Source organism: Myiozetetes cayanensis, unplaced genomic scaffold, assembly GCF_022539395.1.
Source record: "Myiozetetes cayanensis isolate MyiCay16 unplaced genomic scaffold, myiCay2020 scf12, whole genome shotgun sequence".
Lineage (NCBI taxonomy): Eukaryota > Metazoa > Chordata > Aves > Passeriformes > Tyrannidae > Myiozetetes > Myiozetetes cayanensis.
Genome location: NW_026086826.1, coordinates 11,082,285 through 11,109,929, shown reverse-complemented (window position 1 = coordinate 11,109,929; position 27,645 = coordinate 11,082,285). Strand labels below are relative to the sequence as shown.

The 27,645-nt window shown below is 47.5% G+C and overlaps 1 protein-coding gene across 17 annotated transcripts in view; it reads right to left on the bottom strand.

Annotated features, from left to right (window-relative positions):
- NFIA (nuclear factor I A) overlaps nt 1–27,645 on the bottom strand; it is a 353,253-nt gene that overhangs the window by 241,115 nt on the left and 84,493 nt on the right. For 10 of the 17 annotated variants that reach the window (XM_050306547.1, XM_050306545.1, XM_050306546.1 and 7 more), the window contains exon 2: nt 4,417–4,948. In XM_050306547.1, coding sequence (XP_050162504.1) covers nt 4,417–4,948 — 532 coding nt within the window. Of the gene's footprint in view, nt 1–4,416; nt 4,949–10,459; nt 10,819–27,645 lie in introns of those variants that run through there. The other 7 variants (XM_050306553.1, XM_050306554.1, XM_050306556.1 and 4 more) reach the window with 1 other exon arrangement.

Sequence of the window (27,645 nt, the reverse complement as noted above, 5' to 3'; positions counted from 1 at the left end):
AATTAAATAATAAATGTGGTATTAGAGCAAAGTGAGAAAGTCAGCTAAATAATTAAAAATGAGCCTTCGCTACGGCATAATTAAGTAAACAATATGGTGTGTGTTTCTGTATGAGCCAGTAATAGTTTCCACCACGGAACACTCCACTTTTGCAGAGCAGCGATCGGGAGTTCAAGGCGCTGCGACAGCTCTTTCAGTGACGTACGGTATTGTCAGGACACCTCTGCCATCCCTGCAACATGCCGGGCCGGCTGCAGCTATTAACAGGATTAATGCAGCAACAATCAATACCAATTGTACTAAAAGATTACAGCACAAAGCCTTAGATACCTTTTGGACCCCCCAGTATCTCCACGGGTTCATGGGCTATCTGCAGGCGCTTTCTGCCTTAACTCATCTTTGGGTTATTCCCATCAATGCCTCTTTGCGGTGGTCCAAGTAGAAATATTTTAAATCTGCTGATGGGAACATCTAATGGGTCTGCCTAAAGTTCAAGGTCATGTGCTCTAAACCACTGCCCAGCAATTAGCCACAGAGTATATTTAGAGGTTAAATAAATTCTGAATCGCAGAAATAAGGCTGAATTCTTGCATCTTCACTGGCTTCTAGTCTAAACACAAACGGAAAAATGACCTCATGTAAATAAAGCCCTAGCCCCAGATTTTTCTTAAATTTGGGATTTTTAAATGTCTTTCTGAAAGATTAAAAGATTTTCTCTGCCACAAATACCTCATGAGCTTAATTCTCGCCTGAAGCGCATAACGATGGCCGGCCAAAAAAATAAACCAGGCATTGCAGCATCGCCTCCTGGCCCACCATCCAGCTTTGGCCACCAGAAAAGGCTCTAAAAACTGTGACCTCTCACAAAATTTAACTACTTCTATTGCGAATCTATTCTCCAATCTGATCACATTAGCAAAAGGAACTCCAAAGCAGTAAAAAACTCCAGAAAGTTCTCGGTTGAGTGCCTACTAATGAACAAAGGTTAACTTTATCTAAAAGGTCAAATGCCTGGTGGCTAAGGTTGTGACCTTAACAACTTAAATTGTGACCTTGCCACGTGCCTAGTATATTGTAGATTCTGATACAGATCATCTGGTAAAGGACCAGTCATAAATTAGCTTTACTGTTTGACTCCCACAAAGAAAACGGTTTGCCACAATGGTTTCCAACTTGTCATTTGATACAAGCACAGAATAAGTGAAAACTAAAAAGCGAACCCAAGTTCAGGGTATGAAAATGCTGCCTGCTTTTATTTAAGCAGATTAGAAACTGCAGTGTGAGAGCAATACTCTAGATTTCAATACATTTTTTGGTCAACCTCTAATTCACAAAACACCAATCTTCCTTTTTTTTTTTTTAAATTTCTTTTTTTTTCCTTTTAATGAAAATGACATGTAGTTTGCTTATTTGCATATTTTTGTTTTCTCTTTCTAGCCAGTTCTTAAAGAGAATAATTGATTTCAGTAGCTTTGTAAGAAGCACTATTTAAATCTGTGCACATGTGTTCCCTTACAGATGATAGTGCCTACTGAAGAAAAAGCGTGGATTCAAAGCAATAATTATCCTACATGTTTAGAAGGAAAGGGACATCTTGCTGCCGAAGTCATCTCTCAAAAGGGCATCTTGGAAAAGAATATTCCCCACTCAAAAAAGAAGACGAAAAGTGGAGGGGGAGTGGGGGAGAAACCAAACAAAACATAAGAAAAAGAGAAGTGAGCACTACGGGTGAAAAGGTCACAATGGTTTTGGCACGTATCTTCAAGCACGTTTCGGAGTCTGTGCCTCCTGCCAATACTGGCAACTTCTCAAAACTTTTAAGGAGGTAAAAACATTGTTTAGTGTTTACAAATCTTCTGTACTATAGCAGATGCTTGTCAAATCCGCTATATGTAAGTTGACCAGCCTACCTAATATTTGCACTGGTGACTTACTCCTTATAAATATGTGGTCCATACATTTAGGGAGCGGGGTCTGATGGAGTTGGAGACAAAGGACCCTTAATATTTTTTTCTTTTGTAATTTTCCTGTTGCGCACCCGGCACAAGCTGCCATTACTGCGGGTCTACGGGAACCAATGGCTGTCAACTTGGCCAATGTTCAGGTGTAACAAAGACTGCTGGGATACATCGGAGGGGGGAAAAAAAAGGAAAAAAAGGGGGGGAAAAAAAGCGGTAGCCTATATGCAAGGTTTTTGGTACACCTCTGTGAAGCGATATGGACGGCGACCGTGCTGTGCTACCTCTCAAAAATCATTTTGTCCCCCTCCCCGCTGAGGTTTAGCAGGAATACGCCACCACACGCTACTGCATTAAGAGCATAATGCGATGCGTGCAATCAGCAAACAACGGCCAAAAACACGAAGTGGTGCGCTTCACACGAGCGCATTACTGCTCACACAAATCCACAAATCTAACCCCAAAAAGCCGAGGCCTCGTGCTTAGTTTCTGTGGCAAACGTGGTCCAAAGGACAATTAGTGCGATTGCTGCCTGTTGACGATGAAGGCAGAAATAAGTAAGAGTTCACTATCAAGGCTACTGTTTGCCACCAGCGTGCTGATAAGATGGGATATCCCTAATCACAATATCGAACTTTTATAACGTCTATTGCCTGACTGTTATAACAGGGAGAGGATCCTTTCAAGCTCCCTGAAATACCTCCACGCCTGGGTTTGGTTCTTTTCTCCACATCCTACATTTTTATGACCCTACAATAAGGCTAAGCCAAGACCGTTGGTTTCTATGAACAACTTGTGCACTCCACGGAGGGCTGCTTGGGAAACACAATACGGTCCAGTATTTACCAGCACCATGCTATATATAAATCTAAATGATAAAAACTTGTGTGTCGTGGAGTGTAAATAGCAGTTTTAGCTGGGGATATCAAAGCACTTTAAATGCATCACCCCACTTCGATATGCAGAAGACGAAACTAAGGTAGACAAAAGGGATGCAAGTCCATGGTCTCCTCAGGGTTGGTGATGGAATGGGAAGTGACCTGAAATGCCCCAGTCCCAACCTCCCTTCAGTTAGCCATTAAGCCATAATCCTTCCTTCACTGTGGCCATAATAAATTGCAGAGTAAATAAATAATTTTCCCCAATATTTGCCTACTTCCACTTTGCCATAAACAAGCAATAGGATTTACTACCTTGAGCTGAAGTGTAAAGCAAATGTTGCAGCTTATCTGTAGGAAATACCATGAGGATACTCGAAAGTTATTTCCGAACAGGGATCATATCTGTAAAATCCCAGCGGTGACGCCGCCTATCACAACAACCATAGCAGGGACTCAGCACAGAAGAACTTTGGGGGAGCCAAAACTTTCTGCAAGACCCTCCGAAAGAATTTGGCATGGGAAATGCAAAGCTCCCAGGGCTGTTATTCACTCAGTTTCCTTATCGATAAATATTTACATAGAAGCGGTTTCTACTATTATGATTCCTCTCCCCACTGCTCCTCTTTTTGTCCAGCCTGTCCAGCCCCTCAGCTCACAAGTCAGGATATGCAGGGTGGCCTAAGCATCCCGCACATGAAACTTGGGGCCTTGCACTTCACACACACATATTTCTGCACTGTAATCACTCAGGAGAACTACAATAGCATATTATTTTATCCAGTCAACATACTACACATCCTCTGGGCACACTGAGTCACGCCACAGGCAGAGTGTACTTTGTGTTAGAGTCAGGGACCCCAAGATTTTCATCACCCACAAAAACATCTCAGCCCTCCCCCAGAAAACACAATATTATCAAATCAGGAATTATTTTCAAGACCTGCTTAGCTTCTACGTATATAAACTGGGATATTCCGGGAGGGTTTAAGTGTCTTCTTTTCCCCCTAGGATTACCCTGATGTTTGTTTCGTGCCTGCTCTAACCTGATGACTAGGTTCGCTATCAAGGGACTGTCTTCTCCTTTCCCTCCAAGCCAAATTCTGTGGAATTTATGCTCCTCATCTCATCCCCATGGGGTGAGGATATCTGGTACTCCTGACCACAGGCCTCAGGCATCTCTAGCCCTCTTGGACTACTTTATGCATAACATATACAAAATTTATTAAAAAAAAAACCAAACAATTAAAATCTGTTTTCCCCCCAAATCAGGATAAAGGCAGCCGCATCTAGCTGTGAGCCCTTCTAGGACAACGTTTAGGATAACACCTGTGAAAGATGCCTGAAATGCTGTTAACCATGGGAAAACAAGAGCCACTTTTATGTGGTTGCACCTTAAAAACCTATGAAAAAAAAAATGAAAGGCAGGGGAGAAGTTTTGGCACCCTCCTCACCACCCTGGGAGAGCGATAACCAGCACCCCCTGCTCCCTCCCCGGCCCATGCAGCCGCCGCCGGGGCACAGCACCCGGCACGGAGATAACCGAAAAGTTGGAGAAAGTGGTATAGAAAGGCACTTACCTGCTGCGTGCACAAAGTATGCCAAATATAAATCGAGTTCCTTAACAGAAACTCCTATATGGTGGGGCTGTACGCACAGCCCGGGGTTAGAGCACTGTGGGGACTTTACAAGGCGCTCGCCATCAGTACTTTCGAGCGGAATACCTTTAAATAAAATCACCATAACAAGGTCCAACCTCCAGACCTTATCTGCCTGGCGAAGGCAGTCAATTCTTCTCATCTTGCCCTTCTGGTCTGGATTGGAAAGAACGCAACACGGAGGCTTTTTTCCTGTGACTGTGAGAACAAAATCCTCCCGAAATTCAGGCCTGATATCTTTCCGGAGCTTTGCCAGAAGTCTGGATGCCCATTTTTGCTTTACCTCGGGTTTTTCACTTAGCAGTTCGTCCTTCACGGCTCTCTCTTCCTCTTTTGACATGCGTTTTTCATGTTTTTTGAAGTATTTTCTTTTTCGGGCTTGCAGGTTGAACCATGTGTACGCAAACGCTCGGACGTGAGGCAGAAGTGCTTCGATGAAGGGATGAAATTCATCCTGAAAAAAGTTATAGAGAAGGGTCGATGTCACTGAAAACATTAAGAAAGAGCCTCCACAAATGGGGCTTTCGCGGGATGGTGAGAATTAGGAGGGTGCTTATAAATTTTAAGGGGTGTCGGACTCATAACCCTCACTGACAGACCCCGAACCCGCCACTGCCACATCCCCGCTTCCCCTTGTGCCGACCCAAAACCTCCGCTCCCGCCCCCAAAAACAGCCTCCAACTTCAACCAAATGCCCCGACGGAGATGCAGCAATGCTGGGGCCCCCTTTTCCCAATCCCCAAATTTCTAAAAAATGAAAAAGTTAGAATGAGTTAAAAGCTAAAAACACAGCTCCAAGTCCACTTGCAGAGCGCGTATCTCCCTTTGCTCTCTCCCTGACCCCGCTGCTTGCGGTGTAGCCAGCGTTTGCCCGCCAATTTGGCAAATCCTAAACATTTGGATGCCAATCAATGTTTGTATGGGGAAGTCTAAAGTATAGTAAAACTTTCCCTAAGATATATTTGGAAATAGCAGCCGGCAGTACAGTAAAATGCCACTATAGTTGTATATACAATTACAATGAACAGTGGTTTTCACTCTGGTTCCTGAAACAGCGAAGGGAGTAGAAAGTACCACAGTCAATTCCTCCTGCAGGCGCAACAATAACACTAAAATCCCAGAAAAAGCAAGTCTTGCAAATTTATTTTTTTTTTTAAAGTTTTGTGTATATTAAGTCAAAAAGAAAAAAAAAAAAAAACAAACAAAAACTGGACATTTGGGCATATTTAGGAAAGCCAAACTCTGAGCCTTTCTAAAAAATAAAATAAAAATCAACAGGAAAAAACTGAAAACTGTAGTAACAGAAAACCGTAGCACAGTTTGTGAAAATACGCAAAGAATTACTAATTGTGTCAGATATTTTCATTTATTTAAAAAGAAATACCCTACTTGGAAAGTTAGTTGGGCCATCCGGAGACACTGCTTGCTTTGTGTAACGAGGAGTTAAAGATCACCCCTCTCCCTTGGCACAAAAATAATCGTGATTAAAATTATGCTGATAATAAAAAAAAGCAAGAAAGACCCCTTGATTTTGTTTTTTTTTAAAAATGATATATATATTTTCAGGAAGTACTACATAAATCAGTCTAAGAGACCAAAACACATTATAATATATTGGGGCCACGTTTCTTGTTTTTTCTCTGAATAAATGAATGACCGAACTCCAGGTTGCACATAAAAACATATCCAGCCTATGGGGCCTGATCCAGTGCTGTGGGCTGGGGACATCCCTGCTTCCAGTTCCTCCTTTTCTCAGGATTGGGCCCTCCAGGAGTGAAAAATAAAGTAATTTGTGCAAAGTTTTCCCCAGCATGGGAAAAGCCACCCGCTGCCTACTCCTGCAAGAAAACATTGGGGATTTTTCAGATTAACTAACTTCTTTTTTTTTTTTTAATTATCCCATGGAGTACATTTCCTACCCAAATCATTGCAGGTTGCGCAAATATTGTTATTAAAACAGACATCTTACTTCCTTTCAACATTTTATTTTAATTTGCATTTTCTTTCAGAAATTATGAAAATTTGAGAAATTAATAGCAAAAATATCTACCAGCAAAATCCTGTCATAATTCAAGACCTTCTGTTGACTCCCCAAAAGCTTTCATTGCACTTATTCTAAGTGGCCCCAGAATTATAGATACTTAAATCTATAGATAGGTAATATGATTGCGTTTATTTTTATTTTAAACACTCATTGTTAAAAACTTCCCAAACAGCACAACATATTTCATTAGAGCAAAGCGGCAGTAATCAAAGTACTATGAAGGATTATTAAAATAAAAGAAGGTAAAATAAAATAAATCACCCCAATGATTGGCACATTCCTCTTTTTTTTTTTTTTTATCTCCCTCCTCTATGGGAAAAAATGATAGTTTCAAATTTCAATAAAGTTGAGGAAAAAAAAAATTGCTGCGAGTTTGCAGTCGGCAGATTCAAAAAGTGAGAGGAGGCACAATCCCAGCACATGAAGCTACTCTCACCCACCAGAAACAGCTCACATGGGGGGGAGGGGGGAGGCAGGAGGGGAAAGAGAAGAAAAATATAAAAATTACAGGTCCCTACAAGCTATTAAAAATAATAAACCCTCCCTCCTGATCCCCCCTGTCCTTCTCTTTCCCCACTCAGGGAGAGTCAAGAAAAAAAGGCCTTTTGTCAAGTGGAAGTTTATCTGCGAAGGTACACAGAGTAGAGAGGCTCGACAGCCCCAGAGCGAGCCAGGGCAGCGCTTCCAGCCTTCCCACTTTCCAAACACGTCTTGGTACATCCTGAAATATTTTAACTTTTCTGCTTTAAGCAGTGCTTTGTCCTGCCTGATCTCATGTGCTCGAGACTTTTTTGGTTTAACGCTGGATACTGTCCAAAAGAGAGTTGCTTTAACCTGCGCTAAAGCTGATTTCTCTACAATGTGAACCCGAAAGGGGAGGTAAAAACACCCAAAAAAAAAATTAAAAAAACCTCAAAACCACTTTAGAAGGAGGGGGGAAAAAAAAAGATGATGATTTTTGATGCAAAGTCAGGGTCTGTGGCTAAGTAAATGAGAAGCACCGCTGCTCGTGCGCGAGGTGTGCACGTCCCTATTAGACTCCAATGTGTCTTTTCAAAATGGTGTATGAGGAGAAAAGGTTAATGACTCATAAACAGACCAACTTTCAAACTGTCTTGGTAAACATGCTGCTCCGGAAAATTGCACCGCTTCAATCTCGGTGGTGAGGTATTAGCAAAGTCCAAGTGGAAATAAAAGCAGCCAGGACTGATCAAACAGAATTGGGCTGGAAGCGGGGACGAAGGAGGGGGGAGCAGTTTCTGCACAATACAGTTTTTTATTTCAGCATTATTACAGCCCCCCCAAAACACCCAAAAAGTTTTGGAAATGTGTCAGTGCAAGTCTGCTAACAGATGTATAACTTGTCTGCAGCCTCGCTGCAAAATAGCAGGATTTTAAGGAACTGGTGGAAAAGGCGATGATCTTTCCCTTTCTCAAGTTAGCTTGAAGGGAAACTTTGAAAGTATCTAATAAAGCAGTTTATTTTCACCCCTTGGTGTTGGATGGGTCACCTAAAAATAAAAGACACCTGAAAGCTGGAAAAGTGATAATAAAAAGTTGTTTTTTTCTTTATTGCACTACTCTCCAAAGTTTGACGATGCAGCTCTTCCAAGAGCTGCCTGTTTCTAAGCAGCACCTAAAATTTGGGCTACACAATTCTGTACTGTTATCCCAAAATTCTCTTCTGCTCTTCAAAAAGGTGTTAAAAAAAAAAAACCAAAAAAAAAACTATGATAAAAGAGCCCCAATGCCAGCCCAAAGGCGCCCGCAATAATGTAATCCTGCAAAGGAGCCTTTGAAACAATGTATTTCTGCAGATCTTTTTGAAATTAAGCCAGCTATAGTGACCCTTGGTAATATTTTTACAATCCATTTGCTTGTAAATCTATGAGGAGATGTGCATATGTTCCCCAACTATTTCCTAGCTCCTCAGTAGATATGTAAATGGAACGATGTTTGGATTTTTCCTGACAGATGATACAAAATGCTTGTGCCATTTCGGTTCCAGGGCTTCGAGAAATATGCTCAGAACCAGGATTTCTGTTTGTTTTCCTTGTCTAACCCACTTTCAAGAGCTTCCCTTTAAATTTGAACCAAAACTTGCAAAAAAAAAAAAAAAAAATTATGTCCCAAAACTTGTATCAGTAAAAGCTCCTGAAAAGATAAAATAGGAAATTGCTTACAATGGCTCAGGGTTTGCCCCCTTTTCTATGGAAAAATGACAGAATCACCTAATTGATCCTTCGGAGGGAAGAGTTTGTCAGGAGGCCTCTAATCCTCATATTACTTTTCCAAACGTGCAGCAAGAATGCAAGATTTTCTAAGAGAGTCAGAGCACATGCCGGGCTTTTTGCCCTTTTTTTTGGTTTTGTTTTGTGGTTGTTTGTTTTGTTTGTTTGTTTTAAATAAATTTAAAAAAAAAAAAAAAAAAAGGAGAGGGGAACACACAACATGACTGGGCCATGAGCAACTAGCCCATGGATTTATTTTCTCTCCTTAATGTGCAACTGGGCCTACTGAGCCCAAGGAGCCCCACGTGGAGCTGCCAAGCAAGTGGGTGCTGCGGGCCCTGCACGGAGCACCGGAGGTCTCTCCTGCAGCTGCAGAGCTGACAAAAACCAGGTATTTTTAAGAGTTGAATTAGAAGCACAAACTTTATCCAGGCAGAGCGCAGAGTTGCATCCCAACCTCTGCAAACTCCTTTTGCTCCCGTTTTCCTCCTGCCTTTGAGGAAGTGTACGGTTTGGAGTTTTGTGTCCCCGCCGGCCTGGTATCTCCTCATCAGCACCCCAAAATTTGGGGGAGGCTGGGGAAGGAGAGGGGACCATGCCGGGAGAAGGGGATGAAACTTTTGCAGCTCTTCGGGCTGCCTGGGAAGCTGCCGCTCCTCTCTCTGCAATTCCTCGCCTTTTTCTCGGTGGAAAGAGCCCGGAGAGGCTTTCTCACCGGGAAAAAAAAAAATATTCCAATTAAATTAATAAGAATAATGTAGTCAAAATCTCCTGCAGGAGGAAATAATCTGGGGTTTGAGTCGGCCACAAAGCATTTCCTCGTTAAACCATTATATCCTGCTAATTGAAGGGGTGTAATTCAGCGTCCTGCAGCAGCGCTCAGGGAAAAAAGGGGGGACAGGGGGCTCCGCGGCCGCGCAACTGAGGGGGCACCGCGGAGCGACAGCCCCCACCACCACATTCGCCGCGGAGCCCCGTCCCGCCAAGACCGAGGGGCGCAAAAGTTGCGCCGAGTCCCGCGGGGGCCCCATCCGCGGACGGGAGGGTGGCGGCGGAGGGACACGCGACACACGCGGGACAAGTTTGCGGTGTCCGTGCGGGGAGACACGCTCACGGGTCCCCAGCCGCGGCGACCTCCGGGGGCGTGGAGGGCGCTGAACGCGGAGGCGGCTGCACCGCGCCGCACCGCGGGAACGAGCCCAGGTGCGGGGGACGGTCCCTCTGTCCGCGCCCGGGGCGGCGGGGAGGGGGCGCGGAGCCGGCGGGGCCGCTCCCGCGGAGCCCCGGGCGCGGTGCCGGGGTGCGGGCCGCGCCGTGCCCGGGGCGGGGAGCGGCGCAGCGGCTCCAGCGCTGCCCCGGGGCTGCGGTGCGGGGCGGTGCGGGGCGCTCCGGCGCGGGCGGCGGCATCGGCAGCATCGATCGCGGATGACCAAGCACGGCGGGGCCGTGCGGGGTTGTCCCGCAGCACCGCGCCCGCGCGGCCCCCCCCGTTAATTAAAGCATTAATAAGTAGGCGCCATTAGCCATGTGCCGACACAAATGGCCGTGCGGGAAGGGGGTGGAGGGGGGGGGGATGCGAGCGAAAGGCAACAAAGTTAGTTTCGGCGAGCGGCGGTGGTGCCCCTTCCCCGGCGCGCACGGCCGCGCACCCCCGCAGCGCCGGCCCCACCGCGCCCCGGCGGCCGCTTACCTGGGTGAGACAGAGCGGAGAATACATGACTGCTGCGGGGGGCTGCGGTTTGGAGGTGTGCGTGTGCGGGGAGAGAGGGAGAGAGAGAGGGGGAGAGAGAGAGAGGGAGAGGGAGAGAGAGGAGGGGAAAAAAGAGAGAGAGAGAGGAGAGGAGGGGGAGCCCCGAGCCTGCTTCTTGCTTTCACATTTCCAACTCTGCCAAACTGCAGCCAGCGCGGAGCCGCTCCATGAGCTGAACTTTAACCCCGCCTCGACTTTCCCGCACTACGCGCTCGGCATGCCTGCCCCGCGCGCCGTTAAAGGCATAGCGCTCCGCTGCGCGCCCCTCCGCCGCCCCCGCTCCGCGCCCCTGCGCTCCGCTCCGCGCCCCTCCGCTCTGCGCCGCGCACCGCCCGCCCCGCGCCCCGCGCCGCCCGCCCGCCGGGGCGGGGAGGGGCGGGGAGGGGGCTGCGGCGCCGCCGCCTCCCTCCGCCCCGCCGCCCCGCAGCGCGGCCAGCCGCGGAGCAGAGCCCAGCTCAAAGTTTTCTTCTTCTTTTTTTTTTTTTTTTTTTTTTTTTGGTGGTGGAGGGGGGGGAGCTTTTGTGTATTTTTTAATCATAATTATTATTTATTTATTTTGCTCTTCCCGTGGGGGGGCTGCGGCTCCGCTCAGCCCTTGACCGTGAAGGGATGGGGTGGTGGAGTGGCGGGGGTGCCGGAGGGAGCGGCGTTGCCTTCCACAACTTTCCCCATCCCCTTTGGCACTTGTCATTTTAAATCAAGCGCTTTGGAATCGGGGGTGCCTTATTCCACTTCACATAATAATAATAATAATTTTCTTTAAAAAAATAGCAACACTTAAATTCAACTGCACATCGCACCCCCCACCCCGTGCACCCTCCTTACTTATAAGATCTGAAAGTGAAGCGCTTAAAATTAAAAATACCCCCGCGCCTCCTGCCACTTCTGGAGCGCATTGTCTTGGCACCGGCAACGTTTGGGTTTGGGGTTTGGACGCTCTCCAGCCCGCTCCTGGGGACTCTGAGGGTGTCCCGGGTGGTGTGTGTGTCCCCCGTTTCCGCTTGGGAATAGCGTTTTCCACTACTGCTGGAGGCGGTTTAGGTGACCCCCGTGTCAGTTCTAGGCGCGTAGTTATAGGTGTGTTTGTTGGGGTTTTTTTTAAGTGTGGGGGGAAAGACGACACACGCAGGGAAAAATCCCATCAATAGGGGAATAAGGGGAAAAATCGCCCCCCGCAGCTTGTTTAGAAGGTGGCGGAGGAGTGGGTTGTGTCCCTCCCCCGTCCGTGCCGCACCGTTCCCAGCCTTTTGCGGTTTCCAGCATTATCTTTTAAGTAACTTTTGGCGCCCTTCGGGAGACTTTTGGCCGCGGGACGGCTGGTTGCGCCCTCTAGGCAGGGGCCACGGTCAAGTGCAGCCCCTCCGCAGCCGCGGACACCCCCCCACACAAGAAAAATAAAGGGAAAGCAAAACCACCTCCCCCCCGGCAGTATATTTGAGCGCTAAACGGGTGGCCGCTCAAGTTATCCTCATTTCTCCCCACTCAGCGTTTTGCTAAGCACGCTTTAAAAATTAAATAATATTTTAAATGTAAGGGGGGTTAGCTTGCTTGCTTTTTTTCTTTCTTTCTTTCTTCTCCCCTCCCCCTCTTCTTGTTTTTTTTTTTTTTTTTTTTGGGTGCTAAATCCGGAGATTTCCGAGGGCTCCGTCCCCGCCAGCGGCCCCGTTCCCCCGCGGGGCGCCGAAAACTTCGGCGGAAAAGACAAAATAAAAAAAAAAAAAAAGAGGAGAAAAAAAAGGAGAGATAAAAAAGGGGAGAAAAATTAAAAGAGAAGAAAAAATAGAGAGGGGAAAAAAAAGGAGGAAAAAAAAAGGAGGAAAAGAGGGGGAAAAAAGGCGCGCCCCTCCCCCCGGGGGAGTTCAAACGTCGCAACACCCACCCCCGGCGCTGATTGGGCGGTGTCTGGTGACGTAACACCGCATCGCACCGCCCATTGGTCCGCGCCGCGGTCCGTCACAGCGCGCGCCCGCGCGCGTTTCTTTGTGCGCGGCCGCGGCCGCTCCGGGACGGGCGCGCGCGGAGGCGGCGCGCACGTACGGGCGGGGAGGGGGAACACGGGGGGGAATCTGTCAAGCTCAGCGGTTTTCTCAAATCCCTTCAAAAAAAAAAAAAAAAAAGGTTAAAAGAGAAAAAAAAGAAAGGCGGCGGCGCAGCGCTGCGCGCCCGCGCTCCCTCCGCGCCCAGACCCCGCGCAGACACAATAGCGAATTCCCTCTGCTGCGAAAGCGTGGGAATCGGGATAAAAATACAACAAAAAAAGAGAGCAGCTTACGCGGCGCCGCGTCCCACGGGCGGGGATAACAGGCATAACATTGATAACAGTGCGGGAGAAACTTTGCGGGCTCTGGTGGTTGGCGGCACTCTTTTTTTTTTCAGCGATTTTTTAATATTTTTTTATGGCTTATATCAACTCGCGGCCGTTGGGAACCGGAAGGGAAAACCCGCCGCAGCCAACTGCCGCCTGCTCTTGGATGGGATGTATTGGGGTTTGGGTTTTTTTCCCCTTGGGTTTTGGGGTGATTTGGGGGTTTTGGTGGCTGCGGCGCGGGGCGAGCCGAGGCCGGGGCAGGGGGGCCCGGGCACTGCCGCCTCTCCCCGCTCTGACGGGTGGGCTTCCAGTGCCCGGGACTTTGCAGAACTTACGAGCGATTCGGCAGCCGCCTGCCCACCTCCCTCTTCCCCTCCTTCTCCTCCTCCTCCTCCTCCCCCCGCCCCCGCTTATTTCCGCAATTGCCGCGATTCGCACAGGAGACCCGCACCGGGGGGCGGCGGGGCTCACGGCCATCCCCCGCACACCCCCAGCGCCAGGCGGCCCCGCAGCGTGTCCCGCCCCCGCCGAGCCCCTTCCCAGCCGCGGGGGTCCTGCGCGGGAGGGCGGCGGGGGGACGCTGTCGGGGGATGCTGCGAGCGCCCCTTGCACGGGTAACCCCCCCCATCCCGCACGGATAACCATTCCCCCCGGCATGGATACCCCCCTCGCATGCGTAATCTCCTCCCTTGCACGGGTAACCACCCTCCCTCCCCAACCCCTCCATCTCACAGGTACTCCCCCCATGCGCACCCCCCGCACAGGCAGCCCTCCCCAGCTCGGGGAAGCCCCCGTCCCTTGCACCAGCAAAGCTCCTCTGCTGCACGGGCAAAGTTACCCGGCACTGGCAAACCCTATATCCTCCTTTGCACGAGCACCTTTGCAATCCCCCGTGCTCTGCACAAACCCTCCCCCGCTTCGCCCCCCCTCTGCGGGTGCGGTGCCGTTGCGGGGCCCCCTGGCCGGGCGAGCCCCCGGCGGGGGAGGACCGATCCTCCCCGTAGAGCAGCCGTGCCTGGCAGCGATGCAGCAGCCGAGCTGCAAAGTCTCCAACTTACACGGCACCCCTAAAATAGTCCTGATTTCATCCCTGAAAGGATTTCCTGGCTTTGTGTGTCTTAACTAGCCTTGGCCATTTTTGTAGAATAACCCCATTATTCACAGCTCCGAGGGTACAATCTGCTAAAGTCACTTAATAAAAAAAAAAAAAAAAAAAAAGCAAAACAGAGGAGAAAGAAAAACCTTCAAAGGGCGTGAGAAATAAAGGCAAACAAACAATTGTCTGTGGCGCTCAGCTCCCCTTGATCGTGGATACCCGCTTCATTAACAGCAGAAGCATTATATGCTTAAAACTGGAAGCCTCAAGATGCGTGATAATACTGCAAAATTAATTTTGGGGGTGGGGGGAGCAAGTAGATCAGAAGGTTAATTACTATTTTTTGACAACAAAGTGAGACTTTGACTCACACAACTCATACGGAATGCTGTGGTTACCCCTCCAAATTTACTGCTTTTAATCGACTCGAGCAGGTAGTTAAAGACACAGAGGTTGCAGCCGCAGTGTACTGAGTATAGAGATGAAAAAAAAAAAAAGAAAAGGAGTAAGAAAGTAAAAAAAACCCTGAGATAGTGATTTTCAGTTTCCAGTTTGGAAGCCCCAGACCTGCGCTGGTGACAGCGCGGTTCCATATGTGGCGCATTTGAACCTCCCGACAGCGGCTCTGCTTTCCTGATTACCTCCTGGTGACCCCTCGGAAGGACCCTGCCGATTCCCAGTGGTCTGGAGACCACAGGTTGGAAACCACTGGTTTTGCATAAACTTCTGCTATTCGGCACAGGCTTAGGTCACGAGGGCTCCTCTTAGCAAATTGTCGAAGGATGATGTGTACTGCATAAATTAAAACATCATGTCCCCTTGCCATGTGAAAGCATTATTAAAAGAAGCATAATAAGGGATTTCCACCATGTTATCAAGCATACAAAGAAAACTCCAAATGGGAGGGATGGCTGTCATCGGGGTAGAACAAGCTGGGATTTTGGAGAGGCTTGAGAAGCGCTTTGAATAGCCCGTCAGTTGGACAAGGATCAGCGCTGACAATAGCCAGTCTATATGTGGTATGGCCTGTTAACATACAGCAGCAATCATTAAAGGCCTGAGCTGGACAACGGGGCTCTTCAGGGCCCTGAGTGGTGTTGGTGGCTTTGGGAGAGCCACCATAGCAGCTCACCTGCCCTGAGGGCAGCTGCACCCCAGTGAGAGCCAGAAGCCCCCCGAAATAGCTGAAGCTTGATCCTGATCCCCTTTCCATCAAGGCCTTAGAGCCACACGCTGCTAACTCACATCTCCAGGAGACTTCAGTGCTAGTATGGTTGATGGAAATCAATGTCCTGATGTTTCTGTGTCATCCCATGACCTGCTATGGAATTATCTACAAATCCCAGCAGAAATGTCATGGAGGATCTGGAGGTTAGTGCTGTGCATAACCTGGTCCCAGCATCCATCGTGGCATCAATAACATTCTGAAGATACCAAAAATGAGACTATTCTGTAAGACTCTCTCCAGGGAAGATATTGTTTTATTATTCCACATATACACAGAGAACTGAGCATAATGGGATTTTCCTTCTCTAGTTTGAAGGCTCCAAACCCTGATGCAATATAGTTCCCCATGTTAGGGGGTTGAAACTAGGTGATCTTTAAGATCCCTTCCAACCTAAGCCATTCCATGATTCTACAATAATAAATACCGCAGTCACGCAAACAGTATGTTGCCCTTAAACGGGAGGGCAGGTGGGCAGAACTTTCAACCTCCAGGCTCCAGATTACAGGGAGCAGCTTTAATAAGCAGGGTAATATGTTTAGTGGAAATTTTCACTTTACACTGCTAAATACATGTGAATAATAATGTTTTTGCATGCAGTATTTTCTGTCCATTGCCATGATTCCCAGCAGGAAAGCAGAGGAGGATGAATAGGTGCTTCAGTCCCTATCCTACAGATGAAGGCGGCTGCACCACAGTTTGGGATCTGGGCCCAAGCCACAATGTGGGGATGGAAATTAAAGGAGTTGTGCTAAGGGCAAGTGGGAATAGCTACACCAAAAATTGGTCAGTGTTATTCCTTTCTGTGAAAACTCCTGCTTTAACCACGAATTCCTGGCGGCATCGCTGCCTGGCACAGCCGTACGTGGGGCGCTGGCTCTGGAGCCGAGCGCATCGCAGAAATGCCTGCAGAGTTGTAATGCATTTCCACAGGGTCTTGAGTCTATTGCGAAATGCACTGCGGAGGAAATAACTTCCCAGCAAAAGTGTGCAGGCTGCAGAAAGGAAGCAACAGAATGGAGAGAGGCGGGAGAGGCAGTGCTTCCCCTTTTGTTTTGCTGTAGACCTTCTATGGGGAGCAAAATAAATGGTAATGCTATTTTAACCTAAAAACTGCTTTGCAAGCAGGATTATTTGAAAAACTGAAATAGACCTCAAAGTGAAAGTTCCCTGTGAAAGTGAATGCAGTTTATTAAGCTCACTGTGATTTACTGATGGGTTCATGCACTGCCCATCGGCCCAGTTCTGTGGCAGACCTGGGCCACTCCAAGGGCCAGCAGGCACCTAAAAATCCCTTCCCACCATGTTGATACCACCATCCAGCTGGATAAATCCTCCATGCACAACCAGGAAAGATGCAAATAGGCAGAGTCGTTCTCAGATATTTTATTTGTACGCAGTCCTGCGGTGTTATCGCGGCTGAAAGCTGATGGACACGTCTCACAATGGCACGAAATAATTCTCCAGTGATATGGAGTGACTACAGAGCACAGAACTGATATTGCTGTTGTCCTAAATCCAATGTTTTATCAGGCAGTTTGGCATAAACACTTTGGACCTAATCTCGCACACCTCGGTGAAAATTTCGCTTGATAAAGTTTGCGCAAGAGCGGTATAAACATGGTGTGGCAAATAATGTTTATGTGCCCATACACACCCATACACACACTATTTATTTTGGTATATTATATATCTATGCATTGTCATATTTATTTATGCAATCTATGTCTCAAAAGGAAAGTAAGACTTTTGTCACTGCTTTTATCTGAGAACATTTTACATCTAGGGTTTGCTCAGAATATAAACGCTGAGATTCAAGGCAGGCTGTGAAAAATAAATTTTAAGAATTGCTGACTGGACTTTGTAAAGTTTCAGGTAACACAAACAGGTATATGACAAAAAAAAATATGTCTAAGAGAAAACAGGAATATTAATACTAATACTAAACATCACCTATACTGCTTAGAAACAGTGGTGGTCTTTTAGCCCTCATTAACATGCATTCCCTGCTGCCCTTCACTGCAGGTTTTTCTCTGGGGTCTGTAACTTTCACAATGAGATGGGCATTATTTACCCAAATAAATAAATAAAAATCAAACCCACAATCTGTTTCACTACTAAGTACATTTTTTTCCACATTTTTTATCTATGCTAAAGTTTTGGGAAGAAAAAAAAATAATCCAAGTGGCCTATTCAGACAGACTCAGAAAACTTTGTGCGTAGGTTGGAGATGGGCTGGTTAGGAGTGCACATAACAGGTGCAGGTTTATTACTGCTTTTCTGGCATTAAATTCATCTGCAAATCTCTTCCACAATTATTCTTTATAAAACAGTTTTAGCCCTACTGACCTATAATACAAATGAGGTCTGATCACTTTCCTCAGTGATACAGAGTTTTCCATCGCAAGCCTTGCTAACTGTCTCTTTTCTGCCATTAAAAATACCTTTTCCAGCCCTAAATTAGGTATTATTTCAAAGGTGATAAATTCTAAATTATTCACAGGAAGGACAGGCACCATCTAACACAGCTAGTTTAGAAATACCCACTTTTAGCCCATAAACTTTGAACTGAATGAAGTTTTAGGGAATTAAAAGTAATACTCTTCCACTGAGATTAGTAACTTCTCACTTCACTACTTTCTCTAATTTTATAAACAACTTCATAACATTCAGGGAGTGAGTCATAAAAATTGTGCTGTCATCATCATCGTGGCTAGGCTTCACGAAGGTTGGTTGTAACAACTCACACCTGCATGAGACCCAACACTTCTGCCTAAAAGATGTCGTAAAAAATCACAGAGTGAAGCACACACGGTCTCTTTTGCTTAGTCTGCCTTTCCCAGTGCCCGTGGCTCCTTTGGAATAGCAAAAGAAATGTGTTTGTCTCAGCACCTGAATTTTGTTTTAAGTCTTTATTACTGTAATTCACTGACCTGCCGCTTTGTAAGCCCTGGCAATATAGATCCCTGAGCTGGGCACCCTGCACTGGTACTGGATCTCTCTGGAGAGGCTGCTTTGTTGGGTTTTTTTTGCAGAAAAGAAGTTTCACTTAAAAAATAAGAAAAAAAAAGAAGAGAGGAAAAAAAAAAAGAAGTGTAATCCGTGTGGGCTGCCTGTCACAATCACTGCTTTCCTCTCTTAACAGCAGGGAGAAGGTGAGACCATCCTCTGCTCACCCGACTGTTGTGTTAACTTCTATACTGGGCTGGGAAGATTTCCATAGGGTAACCCCCGGAACAACCAGGCATGATGCACAGGTGGTCCTTACAAAGGGACATGCTCAGCCACGGTTTTATTTGGATTCCTGGAAAAGCACATAAATCATGACACCGCCCCGCATACGTATGCACGACCCCTTCCTTAAGTTCTTGGATGAAAAGGTTATTTCTGAGCCTATGAAGCAGGTGTATGTACGGTTGTGAAGCTTGTGGGCAGAGACACACAGACTGTATTATTTCTCCCTCAGAAAACTGAAAAGCCGAGCCAGGAGATCCCCCAGCCCAGTTCCCCCCCCTTCTCCAGGAGGAAATAAGCATTTCCTTAAAAATATTCCATTTTTTCATCCTCTTCAGATTCAGATTGTCACTAAATATAGAAACTCTTGTAGCCACACAAACCGTGCATCGCCCCACAGCTGCTCATTTGCAATTTGTTCTGCACTTAAAAATCTCTTAATGCTACAAATAAACTTTGGGAAAGTTACATCCCAATAAACAATGAGGTGTTGTTTAAAATTACATGTGCTGCTGTATTATTAGGTCTCTACCGACACTACAATTATCTTTTGAAGCTGGCAATAACGCATTAGCTGTTCAGTCAGACGCAGAAATAGACTGGTGGATAAGCCCTCTGCCATTTTTATGAATGGAAAATATTTTAAAAGATTGTTTCCACTTTCTTCTTTGTCCTCTCCCCCGAAAGAAGCCCCCTCGTCGAGACTCTTCCCCCACGTCACTTTAATATTCATATATATTATCCATACATTGCGATACATGATTAACTGCCTCCCCCCCACTCCCCCACCGCCCCGAACAATACAGATACTTATTGGATTAACTACTCAGTCCTCGCTGGAAGGAAAGCGGTATCCGTGAGCTCTCGCTTTTATTTGCACGTACAGCTGTAGATCTGTGGCACGACAATAAAAATAAATAATAATAATAATAATTTAAAAAAAAAAAAAAAAAGAAAAAAGAAAAAAAAGGTGGATAATCCCTACGCAGGAGCGCAGTGTCCGCCGCAGCAGCCGCCGGCTCCGCGGCACCATTTTTACTCGCAGAGGGAGTTCGCAGACCGGAGGTTTCTGCCCGATTTTGCCCGATTTCTGCCCCTCTCCGAGCAGCCGCTGCCCGGCGTGGGCGACGGTGATGGGCGTCGCAGCTCCCGGTCCTCCGGGCCCCCCCTCCGGCACAGCCTTGGCACCGCATCGCGGGGGTGGGGGGGATAGAAAGTAGAGGTGGGGGGAGAATTAAAGCAAAGCCTTTAAAGTTTGCTGTTTGATTTTGGTCTGGCTCTTGATTATTTGGGGGGCGGGGGAAGAATAAATAAATAAATCCCGCAACCTGCCAGCTCTGCCTTCCCAACGCTCGCCAAGTCACTGGTAGCCATTTTCATCTAAGGTACAGGAGAAGGAAAGAAAAAGGAAAAAAGAACCCAACCAAAAACTTAAAAAAAAAAAAAAAAAAAAAGGAAAAAGGAAGAACCAAGAAAGGAAAAACCCCTCGAAGCAGCGCAGCCCGGGGCCGCTCCAGTTGCTCCGCGCCCGCGCAACCCCCGCCACTCGCTCCGCCGACACGCGGGCTGATCTTTTTCTTTCCTGTATATTTTTCTATGTTTTTCCTCCCTTTTTTTCCCTTCCTTTTTTTTTTTTTTTTCTTCTCCCCCCTCCCCCCGCCTTTTCCCCCTTTCTTTTGCCGCAGTCTCCGTCCGGCGCTGGGCGAGTCCCGGCAACCCCGCGCCGGCGAAGGGCTGATTTATCGCTGCTCCAGCCCCGGCTCGCAATTCTGTCACTCTAAATCACGCACATGCGAAGAGCGGGGAGGTTTTGGCCAGCTCGGAGCCACCCTTCTCACCCACCCCCTCCCCCGAAAAAAAACCAAAAAACAAAAAATAAAAATACAAATAACGAAAAGGGTGAAGGGGGAGAAATCCAGGGGAGAGCCGGCGCCCCCCGACCCCCGCCGCAAAATAAAGTCTCAATAAAAGTGGCGGGGGCGGCGCGGAGGGCGGGAGGGATGGAAGGATGGAGGGAGGGGGGCACCTGGCAGCCGCCGCTCCCGCCCCCGCCGCTCCCCGCGGTGCCTCCCGGGCCCGGCTCCACGGAGGGGGGTGCGGGGGGATCCCCGAGCTTTCCCGCCCAGCGCGGTCCTGCCTGCCAGCAGCTGCACGCACCGCCACTGCAATCCGCATACACATGTGCGTATCCACAGACGTTATCCCTATCCCTATATGTGTGTGTCTGTGGGGGGGTTGCACGCTCCGGAGCGCGGTGCTGGAGCCGCAGCATCCTCCCCGGTGACAGTGGGATGCAGATCCCCCCCGGGCAGACTCCGGCTCTCCCAGCCCTGCAGCAGAGGGGCTCTGTGCCAGCCGGGTGCAGTGACTGCAGTACCCCCGTGTCCCAAGCACTGCTCCCACCGCCCATGAATCAAATCTGCAAAGCCAAGGGGTCCTCTGGACCAGAGATATTTGGACATCACAGCTTGGGGTTGCAGCTTGGCCTCCCCCCGCTATTCCTGTTGGGCCATACAGTGGGTTTGCCTGTTATTTCCCATCACATCCTTTAACAGTAGAGAAAAAAGGAAAATGAGTATGAAAAGTGCTGTTGGAATCGCTGTAATTCAGGGTTTGACACAATCCATGGGGATTTCCATCCCAATGGAGTATCTGCTGGGTTCCCTTGGCTGCACCCAGAGTTAGAGCAGAGTTGCAGGGGAGAAGTATCAGAAATGCCTGAATACCACCAGCTGCATTGGCAAGTCACTGAGACTTGGGTTGCTGAGCAAGGGAGGAGTAACTCCTGAGAGCAAGACGGTCACATGCAGCCAGAGATGCTTACACGGCTAATAAAATCTGGGATAAGCCCCCCAACAATAATGCAGCACTCAGGGCAGGAGGCTGAAACTATTTTCTGCTGCTGCACTGCAGCATCAAATTGATTAAAAACAAAAACAAAAACAAAAACAAAAAAACCCCAAAACTCCCCCCACCACTTGTTAAATTCAAGAAATATCTCCAGATTTTCAGTGTCGCTGAGCTCCAGACTTTGATGCAAGTGACTTCTGCCCTGCTTGGCAAAGGGAACATGTGGGCAGGCCTCCTGCATATGCAACACAGAGAGAACGCTGAATCTCCACGGAAAATCCTGCGCCTTGCAGGTTTGGAAAACCAGTAAGCAGAGGAGAAATGTACAGAGTAGACACAGGACACCTAAGTGTAGGGAGAGCGTGGCTGTGACCAACTGCCTTGCCTGTCCCATGGAGACTCCAGGAAGCTGCTTTTCCCTCCTTGCAGCAATAATGCTCTTCCCAAAATGTTTGAGATATCAGGGTGGAACACTGTAGGGGAAGGAGCCTGTTCCCACCTGCAAGGACCAGTGCTGGTGCTCTCAGTGCCCTCCAGCCATGGGAATGTGAAGGAGACAGCAGCCACACACCCCCTCTTGCGGGGGAAGAGGGGCCCTTTGCAGTTCCTTCCGGGACCCCCATCCTTCACCTTATCATTTAGGATGGTTTTATGGCAGTTTGGAAGTTTTTCTGGAAGGCAGGGCAGGGTGGGGTTGGGTATCCCATCAAACAGATACCCCTGAGTAGTTATAGGTACCCCAGAACACAGGCACTTCTGGTACAGAAGTACCTCAGTACTCAGGTACCCCCAAGCAAAATACCTGCCAGCACACAGGTACCCCAGCAGTCAGACACTGCAGGACACAGGTATGCCAGTATAGGACTATACCTGCACATGAATACCCCGGCACACAGATACCCTCGTACACTGCTACACCTGCTCTGTGACACAGGTGCCCCAGCACATAGACACCCCAATACACTGCTACATATGCACACCAGTACCACACACATGGCTGTACCTGCACAAAGATAACCCAAAACACATCCCCTGGCACTCAGGTACCCCGTCACTCAGGTACCCCATCACCCATGACCCCTGGGCAGCACTCTCAGCTGCGCCCCGTGCCCAATGTAGCCCTGGGCTGGGCTCACTGGGGTTTTTGCCGTTCCCTAGAGCAGGAGAGGTTGGTACAGTTTGCCTCTAATTCCAGACATCACGAGCGAGCCCCACTTCAAAGCTGATGCCAAAGGCCTTTATAAATTCCTAGCTAATTTGATTTAAAAAGTGTGATTGTAGGAAATAACAAAGATCGCTTCCCCTTGTTGCCACAAATTTGCATTCAGCGCACGGACGACAGCAGCGAGGCTGCGGCTGTCACTGGATTTCTTCGGAAAAGTTACCAGGGGTTTGCAAAGACAGCTGGAATTCATATTAGAATATTTTTAACGTGCTCTTACAAATACTTTGGCATACGCCTATTCCACTCCTTTTAATGATGTTGACTTCATTTCCTTTAATACGGGGGGGGGGGGGTAATACTACACCAACAAGACTTAATTAAATTAATAAGGAGAAGCAATAATAAATAACCCCAGTTGCGTTCCGGCAGGGTTGCAAAACGTGGATTCGGGGCGGTTTGAAGGGTGACACCCAACAACTTTTGCAGACGAGCGTTTATTCATACCGGCGCCTCCTGCTCTCCGCTGCGCTGCCGCCCGTGCCGTGTGCGCTGCCGTGACGGCGGGAGCTCGGCGGGATGCCGGGGGATGCCGGGGATGCCGGGATGCCGGGGATCCCGGGATCCGGGGTGCGGGTGGCGGTCCCTGTGCCCGCACACCCGTGCGCGCGCACCTGCCCGCGCGCCCCCGCGCCCGCCGGGCCCCGCTGCGCCCCCTGGAGGCGGCCGCGCGCCGCTCCCGCCGGGCCCCCCCCAAGGCGCCTCAGCCGCGCAGCGCCCCCTCCCGGCGAGAAGCGCTCGGGCTCCTGAGGGGGCCGGGGGCGAGCGCGTCCTGCGCGTCCATTCCCGGCAACAGTACTGCGAAACCCCGGGGGAAATAGTCCAGGTTAAAGCCTCTGAGCACGCTCGCCCTGTCGTTGCCTAAAGTTTCCGTCAGCCACGGTGTGGAGCCAGGCTTTCCCTGTCCCCCCTGCCAGCGTGTGGGGAGCGGAAGGTGCGGTGTCCTCTGCTCCTTCCTCAGGAACTCCAGAGGGTTTGTGGAGGAGGAGTGAGGTTGGAGACGCCACGTTCCCTAGGGACACCATTTCCCACCTTTCCCACAACTCATCCCTGGACACCATCAGTGCGGGGCGGACCCTCATCCCCAGCAGGCCAGGGAGGATCCTGCCTTGCAATTGACGCTGCGATTTTATTTACCCAAAGAGAAGGATACTTGGTCATCCGACCGTGCAGTTCTCCCACGGGAGACAGATATGCTCAAAAAAATGGAAGATGGGCAGGTGGCTTCAGCATGGGGGAACATTAATACACAAGGACAGGTCTCCGACTGATGGACTCGCTGCCTTCACCTGCTAATTCACACCAGCTGTTGGCGTGTCCTGTCCTGCCGATGGTCCTAAAGGTGCTTCTCCGCCCGTCCCCACTCCTAACCAGCCCCGTAAGGGCAGCTCTGATCAGTTAACGTTAATGCCAGTAAGGCTTTCAGACCATAAAAGTATTTATCTGGTTGTTCCGTGTTAAGTATTTTCCAGTTTTAGCTCTGAAATGCTGCAGACTCATGAATAATCACTGTCTGTTACCTTATGTCTATCACCTTTTTGTTTTTAGCCTGAGCAAAACGATCCTGTGTGCTGGGAGTGTTGCCTTGAAGGACATTCCTGAATCTCCCTGAATGACATTTTGTACGTACAAGAGGACAAAACATTTCACGTTATAGGTACAGACACACATAAATACCATGGTGTTGCTATAATCATCAACAGAAACATTAATGTTGACTTTAAAGGAAAGTAAAATTCTGTACAGAATTTGTAATATTTTCCTTGAGCTTTCTGCAATCAGCTTCCAGAGTCTCAGTAGAAAACCCCTTTTACACCAAATTTTAGAGACTGTGACCTGACAGAGGACTTCCCACTGTGCTCCACTGAAATGTTTGTTGGCTGTTTCTGTGGCTGCCTCTCTTGCTGGTGTTCACTAATTGAAAATACACATTTTTACCCACCTGGCCCATTTTTTTTACCCAAGTAATAAAATATGACACTAGAGGGCGGCCTGTTAATGTAATTCAATAATGAAGTTGCAGCGGCTGCACATGGAGACGTAGCATCGTCCCCTGCTTGGAGCCAGGGCTGGAACGCCACCTTCTCCTCCTCTGAGACAATCACTGCTGCCCCGAGATATGGGGAGTATCCAGATCGAAATACCAGAACCCAAAATAATAAATATTGCTAAGAAGTGTGATTTTCCAGCATACTCATATGATTTGTGTTGTCTCACGAGCAGTCTCACGTTCAGGTCTCAGTCCAGCTTGGAGGAGGAGGAGGTGGCAGGAGTTATTCCATCCATTCCCCGATGCTAAACCCATGTCCTGCCCGAAACTGTGGCACCCACTTTTGCAGGTAAAGGACAGTGCTGCAATTGCAGCCCTTTTTTAACAGCCTGCAGTGCAGTTCACTCGCTCTCAGTCTCTGCACAGCCCTCTCGTGACTGAGGACGCTTTTACCATTCCAGAGACCACTTTTTGTGTGTTAAATGAGGTTAATAGCAGCATGCAATTTAATTAATTAAAGATTGCGAGTATTTTTAGCACACCAGACGCAGTGTGTGTCAGAAATTCCAGGTATTATCTAGCACGCAGGGCTGGTGTTATCGATATTTACATTTTGTACTGCCTGGAAGCGAGGATTTCCTTGTGGTAGGCTGCCAACAGCAACACCTTTTCCCCCCAGACTTAGAATCTGTGAGCCAAATGTGAGCCAACAGGTACAAGTGACGTCAGACAGACTGAGGTAAAGCCAAGGACACAGATGACACTATGGTGACACTACAGTGCACAATGGCAGAGATGGGTGAAGCTGGAGGTCGTCACCCAGGGACCACACCACAGGTGCATTTAAGGCATCCTCAAGAGGCCTTCGGTGCTGTGAGCCCATCAAAGGTAATTCAGTGCATTCCCCATTAAACCAGAGAACATTTTAAACTGAACTTAACTGAGACTTTCTTATTGTCTGGAGCAGAAATTGGCCTGGAGTTACAGATGGAAAGAACTTAAATTAGTGGCCGCTTTCCTGAAAGCTGATGTTCCTTAGCATTTAGCAATAACGTGTCCTCGGTTTTTGCTAAATTGCAAACGAGCAATTAATTCTTCAGCACTTGTGCAGAATACTTTAAAAATGGAAACATGAAAGTCTTCTATTAAAATGAAGTTGATAGTATGCACCTGCCACTAATGTACTGTACACTGTGTCTTCCACTCATTATAGTGATGATTTGGGTTGAGATCAAGTGTCATATAGTGAAAATCACTTCAACATGTGCCTGTTCATATGCATAAACTCCTGTGTACCAGATGGCAAAATATAATGACATCTTAAACAGCTAATTGCATAAACCTTGTAATGCAGATAATTGCCGAACCAAAGTATGAGTTAATAATTTCCCACTGTATTGCCTGGCTTGACACTAATTCTAAAGGAAAGTTGTGACAATTCTAACACACTAAAGTTCACCAAGCGGTAATTAAAACTAGCACTTAAAATCATTCGACTTTCAAACCCTTAATTACAATTCAGTGGAATCACTTTGTAGAAATCTAACATTTATAGATAGTTACATGATAGCTGATATTTCATCATTGTCCCTTTCATGGTGGTGATCTAAGGCAGGCTTCAGTAAGTGTGTAGTTCTCCCTGGCAGCCTAAGGCTGTAATGGTTTCCGTACCAGCGGTCACTGGGAAACACTTGGAAAACAGTGGCCAGGACTAGGAGTTTTTCCACAAGTTACGCTTAAAGCAGCATGGCAAGTAATCATTTTTAATCACCTGATGATGTATAAATGTAAACAAGCATTGAGCCACTATAATGAAAGATATCAGTTTTCACAGTGTGGGTTTAAGAATTGAATTGTTTGTGTTGATAACCCAATGTACTGACCTCAGAGCCAGCCCTCTAACACATCCTGAGCTCTTGTCATACATTGGAAAAGCTACCGTGGGATTGAAACGATGAAGAATGGAAATAGAATTAATGATGGTAAATACAGTTTTAGGAGAAATAAGCCTTAGCAGACAAATGCAATTTCTTTCTTTGATGAGGCGCATCAAATAATATGATGAAGGTAAAGACTGAATGATAAAGGTCAATGAAGAGATGTGATATTCATTTTTCTATGGAGATTAGAATTAACACTGTGTGATATTCTGATCAAAAAGCATTAGAAATAGCAACAGAGCATGCACTAATTAGATTAGGAGTTGGCAAACAGCCTGTTAAAAAGTAGCTATGAATCAGGAGTCATTATCAAACAGGAGAGTTTTACCAGGATCAGCATCAGGTCAGATGCTAGTCAATGTTTTCTTCAATGATTTGGATGTAAACACTGTAAATTCACAGCTGATAAATCTGAGGGTGACAAGAACGCTGGTGGAGTGACAGACAGCGATGAGAATGACACTCCAAGTGATCTCAGTTGCTTGATGAGCTGAGCCCATTCAAACACAATTGGTTTTAATACAGACAATATAAGATTATGTGGTTTCTGTTGCTCACACTTCTGAAAGATTGTTGGAAAACTGGAGAGGGTGCAGAAAAGAGACACAGAGAGGATTTCAGGGCTGAAGAAAGTCTTAATGGTGAAAGACTTAAAGCGCTCAATCTGCCTCACTTACTGGAAAGGAGACTGAGACGTGACATGAGTATAATGTGCAAGCGTTTAAGTATCTGTGAGATGTGTCTGGAGTATCTTCTGGATACCGATGATGTTTTTAATCTTTCAGAGAAAAACAGATAACTGCAGGTCAAAGTCAAACAAGCTCAAGTGAGAATTTAGAGCTTTTTAAAAGCCAGAGTGGCTGAAGGCTGACTTTCATGGTACAAAGTGGATATTGTCTTTTTTTTTTTAAGATATTTTCAAAGCTAGACCAGAAGACCTGCAGTAACCCAAACCAAATTTAAGCATTTAATGAAGCGGTAATGGCACATGATGAGTTGTCATGTATCAAGGGCCTTTCTTCAGCCTTCAGTGCTGTGAGTTTATACATCAGCAGAGAGGTTTCTTAAGCATTTGGAAGCAGGAACATAAACCTGTGCAAAGGAATAATCAAGTAATAACAAGTCTAACACATTTCATGGGCTCTCCAGACCAAGGTCAGGTGTGCAGATATTACACATTCATGTATTTCTAATAATATATTGTTTAAAAGAGAGAAACAGAGTTTATGTGCTGATGGGACTACACAAACCTACCAAAAAG